We start from the raw sequence: 14729 nt of genomic DNA on the forward strand, positions 1-14729 counted from the left end.
GTTAGATGTTCAAGTATGCACAACTTTATTTGTATACACATTACCCGCATAGGGCGAGATTTACTATATAGCAAATCTCAACTGCTTGATTGACTGTACAGTTTACAAAATGTAATCTAATGTCATATTATCGCCCAGCTCTAATCTGCTAAATGTGACTACGGCATGAAGATATTATAAACATTAACATCATGATTTTCTGTAAAGGTGCTTTGAAACAATGTGTATTGTAAAAAGTGCTATATAATATATATATATATATATATATATATATATATAAATAATATGAAGAAATTTGGCGACTCAAATACAAAAAAAAAATAAATAAAGAAAGAAATGAACCAAAGAAAGTTCCAAAAATAAATAAATAGCTGATTCATTTCCCAAAATAAAAACAAAACGCAAAACAAAAATAAAAAGAGAAATAAAATGAACTTTGTCTTTTATTTAATGATCATTGTAAAGTAAAGACATCAGGGAAACTTTCTCTGACTGAACTTATGTCCAAGTGCCACACGGCCATTAGATTATCATCACCGCTGCAGCTGCTCCATGGGCAACAGCATAGAGCAGCACCATGGGGGATGGCCTGGATCTTTTAATCCAAATCAAATAACTGGTCCTCCACTGCCAAAAGTCACAGTATCACTTATTCGGCTCCTTGCTGTGCCAGGAGCAATAGAAGCGGGGGAGGCCGGGGGAGGGAGTAGATTGGGCACATCTATCCCTGGGAATTTGTAATGGATCCATTAAAATCAATTGGTTGCTGTATGCATCACTACGCTGAGTGATATTTTAAGGTGTGCGGCTGTCCAGTATCCCACAGTAAGATGACGTGGGAAAAATGATGGGGAAAAGTCTGTAAAATTTGCAGTGTAAAGTATGCAAGGGAAACCAAAATGTAAAGTTAAATGTAAATAAAAGGAGGAGGGGTAAAAAACAAAAACAAAGCAGCTTTATTAGGCCATATTGCTGATATGGTCCTTTGAACAATACAAATGGCACATAGTTGACAAGAGCCGAAAAAGAGACAAAAGGCCCAAAGCCAGGGCCTGTAACTGCTTGTCCAAATCCTTGAACATCCTGCAAAGGCCTGAGGCAGAGTTCACATCCATTATCTTTGTCCTGACTGGGTGCTACATGAGAAAAGAGATTGTCTTTCACACAAATGGACACAGGTGTGAACATTTCTGTCCACCATAGTCCAATCCCAGTATTATGCCATTTGGAAATTTGTAAAGGAAGGAACTGAAGGAGGACATCATATCCCAGGCCAGAAGCTTACCTCTCCTCAGTGGCTCTTCTACTAACTTTAAGGCCTGGTTTCACAAACAAGGCTTGGATTAAGCCAGGATTAGGTCATAGTTCAATTAGGAGATCTAAGTAGCTTTTATAAATGTGTCTTAGAAAAAACATTACTGGGGTGCATCTTGAGACAAAACAATGGCTCTGACATATTTTAAGATATGTCAGGGCACGTTTCTATTAGTTAAAACTGTTTAGACATACATTTTAGTCTAGGACTAGGTTTAAGCCTTGTTTGTGAAACCAAAGTGAAGAATTTAAAAACATCAATAAACCCCCAAGAACGAGATTTTGGGCTTTTCAGGATTCAGAACATGATGGTATTTGCATTTACTGTTTATAATACTTTGCAATTCTTGCATCATGTCTACATCTGCAAAACAATCATTAATCTAGTCAAATGGGACTAAAAACTTGATCCCAAACCAATAGATGCAGTCCAACTTTTTCAAAAGAAGTTATTTGACAAAAAAAAGAATTTTAGAGAAAGTTAACCTACATTTTTAACCCAAAAAAAGAGAAAAACAAAACATTATTTGGTTTTAACACAAATAGATCAAATTGAGAAATAAACTAAATCAACACAAAAGCCGCTAAGTCAACAATAAATAAAGGTCAATTACATAAGATAATAAGTAGAAGAAATAAATAGAAAATTGCCATTTTGTCTTTTTTTTTTTTTATCAAAAAGAACTACCGGTATCGTGATATAAACCAAAATGTACTTTTAACCCATATGAATTCGTAGATGACACAAAAACCTTACTTTTTGCTAACAATTTTAAGCAAAAAGATCTAAGCCAGTCCGACCAAACTTTTTACAAAGGTATGCATTTCTTTAGCACTTCCTAGGTGTGCTTGAAATTCCACATTCTAGTGACACTGATAAATAGATACTGTGTGATGATAAAGCCCTAAGCTGCTTTTGGTAGAACGAAAGCGGCGAAAACCTCTGGCGAGTTGGGACACGTTTTGAAGGGGGTTGGGGACAAACATTCTATACTTGTTAAGAGGGAAAGGAAATGGACGGACAAATAAGAAAACACACCCTCCCTTCACCATATACCTTTCTGGTTGATTACCATTCCCCCCTCCATTACTTGCTTCTGTTACACTTGGTGAAATGGACTAGAAAAGGTCACAAATCATAGGACGGCTGCGACAAAGACACTCCCTCTATTCTCCCTTTATGCACAGGCCCCTAATGGGAATTCTCACCAAAAGAAACTCTAATTCCAGTTGGAATGTTTCCTCTGGGTGGGGCTGGACAAACTAGACACAGACACCAGACCCTCACTACACTCGCATTCTTGCCTCTGGCCTTTAAAGATTTTTACTATCAAATGCCTCCTATTCAAGGGTTAGAGTTACCACCCTACCAGATACTTCACACTGGAACGGGAAGGGTGAAATGGCACCAAAACACAGCTATAAAACATCCATCTGACAACTCAAATAAACCACGTTTTATCACGGAATCGGGCTGATGTTCATGAGGGCTTATTGAATCGCCGCTGATCTATCACACAGATGGGCTGCACTTCGAGCTGACGCCAGCGATCACATCATCATAGGACCCAGGAGGGCCGTCCAACTGAAACTTCTCCATCAAGATGGACCACGAGTGGCGTCAAAGCAACCAGAGAAAGATTGGCAGACCTCACTAACGCATTAATGCCCGTAACGCGTTAGAGAAATAAGCTACGCCGTGCTAATAATGTACACCAGATGTACGTCCTAACATTTAGAGGAAACGTACAAGTGTGAGGCCATCAGGTCATTGATAATTTATATGGAAAATAATTCCACTGCGACAGCAATATAATAAGAATTGATTGCAACCGGCTGGGTTGTATCGCTAGCATGGGGGTGACATGTTGTCAAGGTGACGCTGACAGTTAAATAATGCAACAGTTCGACAAACAAGATTGTCCCCCGAACCCAAGGACAAATTTCCTGTTGTTCGTTTAGAAACACGCTTTTGGGGGAAGGGAGAACATCAAGAGTGTGCAATCTAAAGCACTGCTGTCTTTTTGTTTATCCATACACATCACTTTTACCATAGTAACCCCAAGGAAGACAATGTATCCCAGTCCATGTTGGGTAGCGAAAATGCAATTGGAAGCTTCAAAGTAAGACTTGGAGTGAATATTTCGGCCCCTAAAATAATAAACAGGTACTTGGTTAAAAGATTTTGCTAATTGCTGCCATATATTTCTCCTGACAAACGCAGAATCAAAGTAGCAGGGGTGTTTCTATTGACCCGATGCCTTTGATATGGTCATCATACTCACCAAATGGGAGGCCGTAACTCAAGGCACATGCGCGCTCCGACGTCAACTGAGCCTGATTAAAACTCCATTAATCACCCAAGATTACCATGCCGAGCTCCCTAAAAGGGGCATTGTGTCAGCTACCGCTAAAAACGCTAGGTTTAAAGGGCGCCGAGCTATCTGGACTAGCCTCAGCCATGTGTTCAATGAAAAGTTTAATGGCAGCCATTTGACCCCCTCACTGACTTGGAGATGATTTATTGAATTCATTGCTAATAAACCTGAAAAACAAATCAGCAACAACAAAACACAGGAAGTAGAAATTACGATAGTAACATCCATGAACTTCCCTAAAAAACCTGCAAAGTCCTTCCCCTTGAAAATATTAAACAAAGCTGGCGTGAACTTCCTTTATCTACAAACTGCCAATTAACTCCCCCGTTTGCTAAGATTATGAGTAAACGTTACGGCCAACTTTACACCTGACTACTGCGCTTTTATTAAAGGTGTTTACTGATTGACTAAGGCTTATCCATTTAAGTGTGAAAAGCTTCAAAAAGACAACCCCCACCCTCATTTAAAAATGCCATTTGTGGCATCTGTTCTCTTTTGTGTAGTCAGTGCCATCAAACCAGTCTCTTCACATCCCCCCCACCATGCAATCTGATACTGTTACCACAGAGAGCATCATTAAATACTAAAGGACAGAAATAAAGACGGGTGGGACCAAAAAAAAAAAAAAGAGGGTGGGGACGGGTTGAACCCCTCAAGCTCTAAAACAGGTCTTATTAAATAAGTGTTTTGCTCTTTTTTTCGTGTGCATTAACATTTGACCAAAATACTAATGTCGGGGTCATCTCAAAAACGTATGGATCAAAAAAGAATTTATACTTTATTATTAGAATATATACTTAAAAGTACATTAAACTTAAAGAGACAATGGACACATGTAGGATCAACAATTATTTTTTAGGACAATTAGGCACATTTCACCCCCTAATTCTCATAACCGTGATGCATTTGACATTTCACTTTGACTATTTCCATTAGTTTTATTGCTGATTCTCATTACCACAATGCAGTATTTTTCAAAAAAGTTTCATTAGCATAAATTAAGGGCGATATAACAAATATTACCATCATTTATAAATGTTTTAATTTAATATTAAATTATAAAAATATTAAATTCTTTACATCACGGTAATGAAAATACAAAAACAAGTTTTCTTTATGCATTACAGTAATGAGAATTTAGGGAGAACTGCTTAATTTGTATAGAAATAAAGTAATAATGCAGAAACTCTTAATGGTTGTTAAAAGAGCCTTTATATTAAAGAAAAAAAAAGAAATTCCTAGATGCTAACTTTTGATTTTGGAGTGACCTGGATCTTTTCTTGACAGATTTCTTTGTGAAAACCCCACCCTTAAAAATGCACTAAACATGAAGTGACTCTATAAAGCTCATTCACTAAACCCTTCCCTCTTAGTAATGAGGTATAAGTCCAACCATCAGCCTTTTCAGGGCACTGAATCTCCTATTGTTTCCTATGCACGTGGACAAGCCTATATTTGAAAAGCAGTATACAAGCCCTCAGACCACTACCCTCTATAAATACATATATAATGACATGGGTGTGTGATGAAAACATCACAGACCTGCCTGTCAACACACAACCTTCCCAAACATCACCATAGTTTTACCAACTTGTGCTTGTTGTTACTGATGTACCGCTTTGAACGTGCTTGATGTCAGTAACTGTCAATAAAACCATGTTGGATGTTTAGCGTAAAAACACACAGTCATAACATCAAAGATAGCAACACTTACAGAATTAAAATGGATGTACTACTACTAAATGCTGCTTTGGGGATTTCGATATATATACATATATATGTGTTGTTCAACGTAGTATAATAAAGAAGGGCAAATGGGCTTTGATTGAAAGCATGCACATATCAAGGGCTCAAGAAGCCATAAGAGTGAGCGTCTGAAATTAGAGCAATCCATTTTTCCCTGATTGATCGATCACTCAAGCGCAGCTGAGCAAACAAAGAGCTCAGACCTGAGGCCACTAAAATGGATGACAGCACTACAGGGAAATGTCTCACTCCATATTAAACCCACCCAGACAGTCTTCTGAAAGACGGCTTCATCCTATCATGATTGACGCGAGTGCTTTAAAAGCATGAAATTGTGTTTACGAAAATGACATCACACAAACATGAAAATGCCAAAGTCGTTTCATGCAGTTCCAAACCTGTATGACTTACTTTCTTCTGTGGAACACAAAAGGATATTTTGAAGAATGTCCAATGTCCAACTTTGGACCCCATTGACTTTCATTGTATGGGGAAAAATACATTTCTCAAAAAACCCTCTTATGTGTTCATCATAGGTTTGGAACAACATGAGGGTGAGTAAACGATGTCCACATTTTTTAAATTTCTGATGAATAATCTCTTTAAATGCACGTATTTAAGTGTCCCACATGCAATTGCTCAGTTTAGAAGATCTAAACCCTGCAAAATCTACACGTGTTAACTGTCAGGACGGCTCTCCCATAGCATGCGCCTCTAACATTCTCCCTCTTGTATTGCAACTTGACAGCGTGCCTCTCTGGTCACAGGGCAAGACAGCATTACTGCCAAGAGCGTGTTCTCAAGAAACACTAGCGGCAGGGGGAATGACAGAGGAAAGTGAGACGGCAAGAAGTGAGAGAGAAAGAAAGCGCTCTCCTGTTGGGCCGCCTGCCAGAACGCCACACTTCTGGGATATCCAGGGACAAAAGCCTTATGTCAGGACAGAATTCCCTAAAGACTCGGGCTGAACAAACGGAGAAATTAACTGACAGAGTCGAAGGACCATGTCTGAGGGTACAGCTTGGCTCACAGCAGGACACTATTGACGTTAAGGGAAGAGGAAGACAATAGCTTCAGAAAGAAGGAGAATGCAACAAGAGGAGAAAAAAAAAGAGGGACCATTTGTTTTGTACACTTTTGGGAGAATGCATGTTCATTTTGCGTTCAAGAAAACTGGAATTGGAATTTAATCTCTTAATTCTCATTACCATAATGTATTTGATATTTTCTTTTAATATTTCCAACGATGATTCCCATTATCGCTACTTTGTAATTTATTTTTTACTTAAATTTGATTCAAATTAGCATAAATTAAGGGCAAAGTACAATTGTTTATAACTTGATTTAATAACATTATGGCAATACAAATTCAGAAAGACTTTTTTATAACAAACATAAAATGTATTTCTTCTGACATTTTCTTGACAGATTTTGTGAAAATCTCCCCCCTAAATTACACTCAACAGTGTTGTATGAAGTTGAATGACGCTATAATCTTTCACTAAACCCTTACCTCCAACAACCAAATTCTTTTGTACACTTTTAGAACACAAATTCCTGATGTGCTCAAGAAAACTTGATTAAATGTCCTATTCAGAGCCGAAAACATTTCAGTTGATTTGAGTGGTTTCACAGTTTTTGAACATGTACAGACTCTTTACAATTCATCTTATGATCTGACACTCCAAAAATCATGAAAATATGCTGTATTGCTGCTTTTGTAGGTCAATGGTGATAGAGTGGGAGAGAACACAATGACAAGAGATAGAAATATAAACGCCAACCTGTTTGAATGAGTCATCGAGGCTCCAATCACCCAGTCCGTTTGGTGTGTTGAACGATTGTTGGTCATTGAGGGAGTCTTCGGGTTCATCTTTCACCTTAGTGGTTGGTGACAGGGCACGTTTTTTAGCAGCGGAGGGCGAGGCGGCGTAGACGGCGTACGGATATGGAGGGACTCCAACAGCCGCTTGCTGAAGAGCAAGGCTTTGCCTCCTGAGGAACTCCAAGCCTTCGCTTTCCTCTTCTTCACTGCCGTCTTCTCCATCCATCATCATCTCATCATCGTCATCTTCGTCCCCCTCGTCCCCCTCGGAGCCTCTTCCCCTGTCCATCTCATCAGTGGCGTCCTCTTCGTGTACTAGGTCAGAGCTGGTTTTCATGGGCCCCCTGGCAGCTGGAGGCCCCTGGCCGCCTTTCAGCGCGCTGTCTCTAGAGTTTTTGCTGTAAAAATCAGGGGTTAATGGGGTGCCCTGGGCCCTAGCGGAGGCCATGATGGCTTGCTGTGCAGCCAGCTGTTGGGCGTAGAGAATGTGGGCTTCCCTGAATTGTCTCTCCTTGCGCTCCATCTCCAGTTTAGCTTGTTGTTGTCTCTGGAGCTGCTCCATAACTGCCTCCAGTTTGACACCAGCCGCACTTCCGAAAGCAGCCTGGGAAAATGCACTAGCCAGACTGCTGTCTTGAGACAAGCTGGGCTGGATTGTGGACAGAAGAAAATAAGAAAATGCATTCATTCTGTACACAAATTCTGTAAGTCAATTTCTTGTCTTTTTTTTTCACCCGAAAAAAATAAATAATAATAATTATATATATATATATATATATATATATATATATATATATATATATATATATATATATATATATATATAGAAAAAACTATACAAAAGATTTCTATTTTAAACAAATGCTTACATTTTTTATTCATCAAAGAATCCTGAAAAAAGTATCACAGATTGTAAAGAAAAATTAAGCAGCACAACTGTTTCCAACATTTATAATAAATCAGCATATTAGAACGATTTCTGACAAATCATGAGACACTGAAGACTGGAGTAATGGCTGATGAAAATTCAGCTTTGCATCACAGAAATAAATTATATTTGAAAGTATATTCAAATAGAATACCATTATTTTAAATTGTAATAATATTTCACAATATTATTGTTTTTTCTGTATTTTTTTTATCAAATAAATGCAGGATTGATGAGCATAAGAGGCTTCTTTCAAAAACATTAAAAATAGTTGTTTCCCAACTTTTGACTGGTACTGTAATTCATATTAAAAATTTAACTTAAATATATAATAATAAACAACTGAATAACTCACTTTCAAACGTTCAGTCACGAAACACAACTAATTTGTAAACAATCACTTTTTTTTTTTTTTTTTTTTGCAACTTCAATTCTTTTAAATAATTTACATTATTTGCTTAATAGAAACGCATTAGAGTTCGAAGTACGGACAAATAAATACGCACAAAGAGTGGCTAATAAATTCGATTCACGAAAATGCGTAAACAAATAAGCACAAACGACAATAATAAGGAATTCAAATTCATTTAATTTAAATGGAACAAATACGTGTAAGCACATCTTCACAACGAGCGTGGCCCGGTCAGCCTTCGAAATTTCGAATTAATGTTTACAAGAATTTTAACTAGTGTTAACAGTATTCATGTCACAAAAGGATTAAAGTCGCATTCCGCAGCTCGCTTATTGCCCAGTAGGCCAACCTACCTTTGACCCCCCCCCCCCCAATACAGGCGACCAGTCTGGATTGTGGAACGACCGGATGTCCGGCCAAAACGGCGTCTCGCTTTACACTTTGTTAAATAATTAATATTTAGCCAATGCCAGTCGAGTTATGGTTTTACTTTATAACTAATTAAAGCATAGTTTGATAAGTGCGCGCAGTTACAGAAGATATTCAGAGCACAGTCGAATCATGGCTGCCAAAAAGTATGGCGCTCTTCCAAAAACAATTAAGCTATTAAAAGAGAGAACGAACACACGACGCAACAAAGTATCGCGTTCTAATGGAAACAAACGGAGATGTTTTTGACGAATTCGAATTCGGCAGCGCGCGAACTGAAACTTTAAAAACAAATAAACAGCACGAGTAGTATCATCAAAAAAAAATCCTGATATCATGACGTGTACAATGTGGATTTTCGCTACATTTAATAGCTTGATCACTCACACGAAGGTAATTTAAATACATGTTGATTCATTGCGACTATGTTAGAAAATCTTAAATGTATACATGATACAATATTTAATTCGCTCGAGATCGGCTGATGAAATATTACAGTAGCTTATCAATACATTCAACAGGGCTCTGTGCCAACAGGACGGAACTCACCACTTGCGCTTTGCTGCTACTGGAATTGTCCACCATCACTCTTTTCCTAGATAAACCACTGTGCGTGTTTTGCTCAGCGCACCGAGTACGTGTGCATCCACCCGGACGTTTAATATCCCCTCTGATAAAACAGTAATAAACCTCACGGTGTTCGCAGAGGGAGGGAAAAAAACACTCGACACTGGGGCCAGCCAAAGGGGAAACGCCTGACCTCACCTCCCGAACTGCGCGCTCAGGGACTCCCACAGTCCCCTCGACTTTTCCTCCTCCAGCCGGAGCCAATCCCCCCGCACATTCACGCACATTTAAATCCCGCCCCACTGGCTCGTGCAACAAGTTACTACGTTCTTACGTTTCCCCTATGCAAGCAGCTAAGTAAAATATTTATAGCACAAATACCGATAGGACTTAACATACACTTACGTGGCTATGGATCTAATATTAGGCTGTCATTTTTCATTTTAGACTCGAAATTCTGACCCCAGCTTAGCTACGTATGAGCATACTATTTATTGAAGACCAAAATTTAAAAATTCTCCGATGGAAAAGTACGTTTTTACCCAAAGGCTTTTAAAGTATAGGCTACACCACAACTTTTGATTGTAATTTTTGACTTTTTGATATATGATTTAGGTTGAAAGCTTATCTACTGCGCCCTCTACTGATACAAAACTGCTATAACGTTTTCTATATAATTATAGTCTATGGTGGTGGTGACAAGCAGAAAAACAAAAACTGTTTACTATGCACCTTATTTTCAACGTAAGGGCTGGCGCGTTCATGTTTACCTCGAATGTGCGAGGCTTCCGGTATCGGCCGCTTCCTGTTATTTTAGGTACGAATTGTTCGTTATGCTGATTGTTGTTGGAAACTGATACTTTTTTAATCATATTTTTATAAATGTATTATCATATGATATTCATAAACACTGGTTTGTAGCGCAAATTGTTTCACCGTTTACTGCGCTTAAGTCTTGCACATTCACCGGAAATAAGTTGCGTTCATTAAATTTCTAAATTCAGTAACATTTAACAGACTTGTGGATTGATTTTTCACTTTTGTGATTGATTATAACGATTTAAAGACACAAACAAACAAAACTACATTTAAAGGGATAGTTCACCCAAAAACGGAAATTCTGTCATTTACTTACCCTCATGTCGGTCCAAACCTGTATGAGTTTCTGTTATGTGGAACATAAAAGATGATATTTTGAAGAATGTTTATAACCAAACAGTTGATGGCTCCATTGACTTCCATAGTATTTTTTCCACTGTTTGGTTTCTGACGCTCTTTAAAATGTCTTTTGTGTTCAGAATAAGAAAGAAATTCATACAGGTTTGGAACAACTTGAGGGTGAGTAAAAGACTATTTTCATTTTTGGGCGAACTGTCCCTTTAAGTTAACAGTTAAAACAGCAAGTCTGGAGCAAAGTCTGAGGAATCAAATAAAAACACAACAAGATTGAATAAAGATAAATCTCCCTTTATTAGGTCCATCAATATTTTACAAGCAAAAGAACATAATAAAGGCCAATTAAATATAACACAAACACCATGACACGAGGCAAAGACTTCAAGTACAGTGGTCTACTCGGTCCAGACAAGAGCAGCAGTCCTCTGGGAGACTGTAGGTGAAAAGGAAAGATACAATGGACATGTTCAATCATATCAATAAGGAAACACCTTTCACTTTCTTAGAGGAACAATACATCCTGCATGCTAATACTCACCACAATCGCAGACTTCTATGCTTTGTCAAGGCCAAGTTCCTCGGGTGTAGGGATACCAAGCTCACTGAGGGTAGGCAGCAGCTCTTGGATAACATAGGGGTAGATCTCTTTGTGTGGGCCAGATTTGTCCTGTGTAAAAGAAAAAGTAATGAATACGAGTACAATTTTACTTAAATTTGTAAAAAATAATTTTTTGTATTCATTTTCAGAAAAATCACGTTAAACAGCTTCAAGAGATGAAGTGAATAATGTCACTGTGGTGTATTTTGCGGTTGTTCAGAGAGATTGAATGACCTTGACTGCCTCGAGAATGCGGATGGCACTGGCTAAATCGTCGAGCCTCCGACAGGCTTTCAGGGCTGCCTCCAGGATCTTTGGCTCAGGTACCAAGTCATAACCGATTAAAGTGTTCATTCCTGAAGCAAAAAAAGAAAGAAAAGAAGACAGACATTTACTCCACAGACACCAGATGAGTGTCATTCTGTTGACATTCTCTTCCATACAACTTACACTTCCTTGTTCCAAAGATTCTATAGGTTAAAGATAAATAGACGGTCATAAATGTTTTATATCAACGGATCAAACTAAACCAGCTTTACAGGTTAGTAAACAGTAAAAAAAAAAAAAACAGGCTGTAACAATATAAATCCATTTGTTATGTTTAATTATGGAAACCTACTTGTATTGCCTAATGGTGTATTATAGTTACAGGGTGATACAGCATTTATTCAAAACAGACATCTTTTTAAACAATATAAATCTTTACTATCACTTTTTATCAATTTAACACATCCTTGCTGAATAAAAGTATTAATTTCTTTTAAAAAAAAAGACTGACCCCAAATGGTTGAATGGTAGTGCATATTGTTACAAAATACTTCCATTTTAAATAAATGCTGTTCTTTTTATTTATCAAATAATAGTGAAAAAAGCATCACAGGTTATAAAAAATATTAAGCAGCACAACTGTTTCCAACATTGATAATAAATACAGCATATCATAATGATTTCTGAAGGATCATGTGACACTGAAGTCTGGAGTAATGATGCTGAAAATTCAGCTTTGCATCACTGGAATAAATTTTGTTTTAAAGTATATTCAAACAGAAAAACATTTAAAATTTTAAATAATATTTCACAATATTACTATTTTTTCTGTGTTTTTGATTAAATAAATGCAGGCTTGATGACCATAAGAGACTTTTCAAAAACAGTAATGTTTCCAAACCTTTGATCGGTACTGTCCGTGTGTGTGTGTGTGTGTATGTATATATATATTGGGAGCAAGCATCAAAAACATTTCAGGGACATAACTTGCTACGGAATCCACTTTCTAAAATACGGCAATCATAAAGAGCAGCATTCAAATAAAAGAGGATTTTAGATTGAACGTAAGGCCATTAAAAAACATTTATGAGAGTAAATGCTTGCTTTACAAGCTCAGCAGTCGAATGCACAGCTGCTGATACAATGAGGTCAAAGCACCTCAGTCACCCACCTTTCCTCAGCTCCCAAGCATCGATGTCCGGCTTGCTGAAGTAAGTGACCCAGCGGGCATCAAACTCTTCATCGGTCTCATGTTTGCCATGGGAATAAGAACGAGCAGCTACCGAAGCTGTGAAAGTAAAATACCAGAGACGATCAGATCAAAAGAGACTTGATACACTAAATAAATTAGTTAGAGAATGACAAACATTACCGTCATGGCCAATTGTGTAGGTGTAAAAGGGCCACAATTCTCATAATAATGCGCTAATAATTTAGTCTATATATCAATGATTGCGAACAACTCTTAATAGTGCAGTGAGATTTTGCATACTGGCCTTGTTCCAGCTGGAACTGGCCCAGTTCTAGTTTGACCTACGTTACCTTGTCCGATTGGTAAGTATGATTTGAGCTAAGTCCTAACTGTTTGCTAAAGGTGGTCAGGCAATCAATCCAACTGATATACTACAAATGAGATGCAAAGTAGATGTTGTATGATGTGGTGTATATTCTGATGATACTATACTTGCATCTATTATGATCTGAGGTGTGGGTTCGCATAGAGGTCAGTGTATTGTAGCTAATGGAAAGTGCGGTTTGCACTGACGCAAGGTGAATTTATGCGTAACGCATCTTCATTTTAAGATGCAAGTCTTGCACGTAGCCATTGACTATATGATTAAACTGCTACAAAGCATACAAAAAAGTATAAACCACACAGCCTGTTTGCTATGTTTAAAATGCAGAGTGATCTTTCGAACTTCAAGTATTTAGCTATTAGACTTCCTGTTTCAACGAAAGCTCAGAATAATGTGTCAATCTGGAAAGCTTTCGGTTTGAGTGTGGCGTTTCCTCCGCGCGCTGGGCCGAAGCCTCACTCTAGTCGGTCATTACAAGGACACTGTGAGAAAACATCTACAGGACTTAATAAATGACAGGGAAAAACACGATTATGAAATGGAAATGCTTTAATGAAAGCGATAAATGAGCGCGTGATAATAACCTCTAAAAGTTATAACCTAAGTTTCAAGAAAGGCACCGGTGCGGCTTCGGTTAGCTCGTATGCTAAGCTACGTTCAAGGTGTTTCAGTTAACTCTGCCTCTTATTGTAGTTTTTTCAATTAAAGATTTCATACGTAATACGGCAAAATCTGTATTTACCTGTATATTGTGGCCGTGCCCTTGTTAAACTCCGAGCACCGGACACTGAGACTCGAAGGGCGGCTCTGAACATTGTGCGGATCACCGGGCTCAAGCGCTGCTCGAACTTGAAGAACGATACACGGCACGGGCTCGCGCTGCTGAGGCTACTTCAGATAGCCGACCTGCTAAACACGCGACTGTCGCGTCACTGCGCATGCGCACTTCTTTGGCAATAAAGCAGTGTATGGACTCTGTTCATGGTAGTGAGGGGGTTTGCTAAAGAGGATTATAAAAAAGCATGAAGGACAAAAGATACATTTCTATACTGTGTACAATCACCACGCCTCTCTATGAGCTGTATCCAGTATGAACACAGTAATAAATGTAAACTCATGTCTTGTGCAGTAAGCAATGTTTGATTCAATATATTTATATTATTTTGTTATTTAATATGTAATATGTTATATATATGTTATATTCATATTTGAATTGATATTTAATAATGGATAACACACAAAAAACAGCTAAATTAAACAAAAACTTACAGCAACTACAATATTCTGCATTGATTGCATATATATATATATAAGCAATTTTTCATTAGGCCTACACATTTATAATTTAAATGATATTATATGCCGTCATTAGTAAACTTTTTTGTGCTATATTATGGCATTACCGGTATTATCAAACATAGTTAAGTTTCATTACATTTATAGATTTTACAATTGTAGCGTGATTATAATGTTATAGTCCTACTGAAAAGTTAGTCTTTGGTGAAAAAAAAG

General features: G+C 37.8%; 2 protein-coding genes across 2 annotated transcripts in view; both read right to left on the minus strand.

Moving 5' to 3' along the window:
- The window catches only part of arid3b (AT rich interactive domain 3B (BRIGHT-like)), a 30913-nt gene extending 21043 nt beyond the window's left edge, over positions 1-9870 (minus strand). Inside the window, exons 1-2 of the mRNA XM_056270981.1 lie at positions 9582-9870; positions 7223-7912 (exon numbers count right to left, since the gene is read on the minus strand). Of these exons, the coding sequence (XP_056126956.1) occupies positions 7223-7912; positions 9582-9617 (726 nt within the window). The 5' untranslated portion in view covers positions 9618-9870. The remainder of the gene's footprint in view (positions 1-7222; positions 7913-9581) is intronic.
- A 1180-nt stretch (positions 9871-11050) lies between these two features.
- LOC130104477 (cytochrome c oxidase subunit 5A, mitochondrial) lies at positions 11051-14121 on the minus strand. Its single transcript, XM_056271040.1, has 5 exons — positions 13960-14121; positions 12812-12928; positions 11608-11729; positions 11314-11442; positions 11051-11208 (listed from the first exon to the last, which is right to left on the minus strand). Exons 1-4 carry the CDS (start codon positions 14030-14032, stop codon positions 11329-11331), a joined length of 426 nt encoding a protein of 141 aa, XP_056127015.1. The 5' UTR covers positions 14033-14121; the 3' UTR covers positions 11051-11208; positions 11314-11328.
- Between the last annotated feature and the right edge of the window lie 608 nt (positions 14122-14729).

This window comes from Rhinichthys klamathensis, unplaced genomic scaffold, assembly GCF_029890125.1.
Source record: "Rhinichthys klamathensis goyatoka isolate OS25496 unplaced genomic scaffold, OSU_Roscu_1.1 h1tg000310l_1, whole genome shotgun sequence".
NCBI classification, from domain to species: Eukaryota; Metazoa; Chordata; class Actinopteri; order Cypriniformes; family Leuciscidae; genus Rhinichthys; species Rhinichthys klamathensis.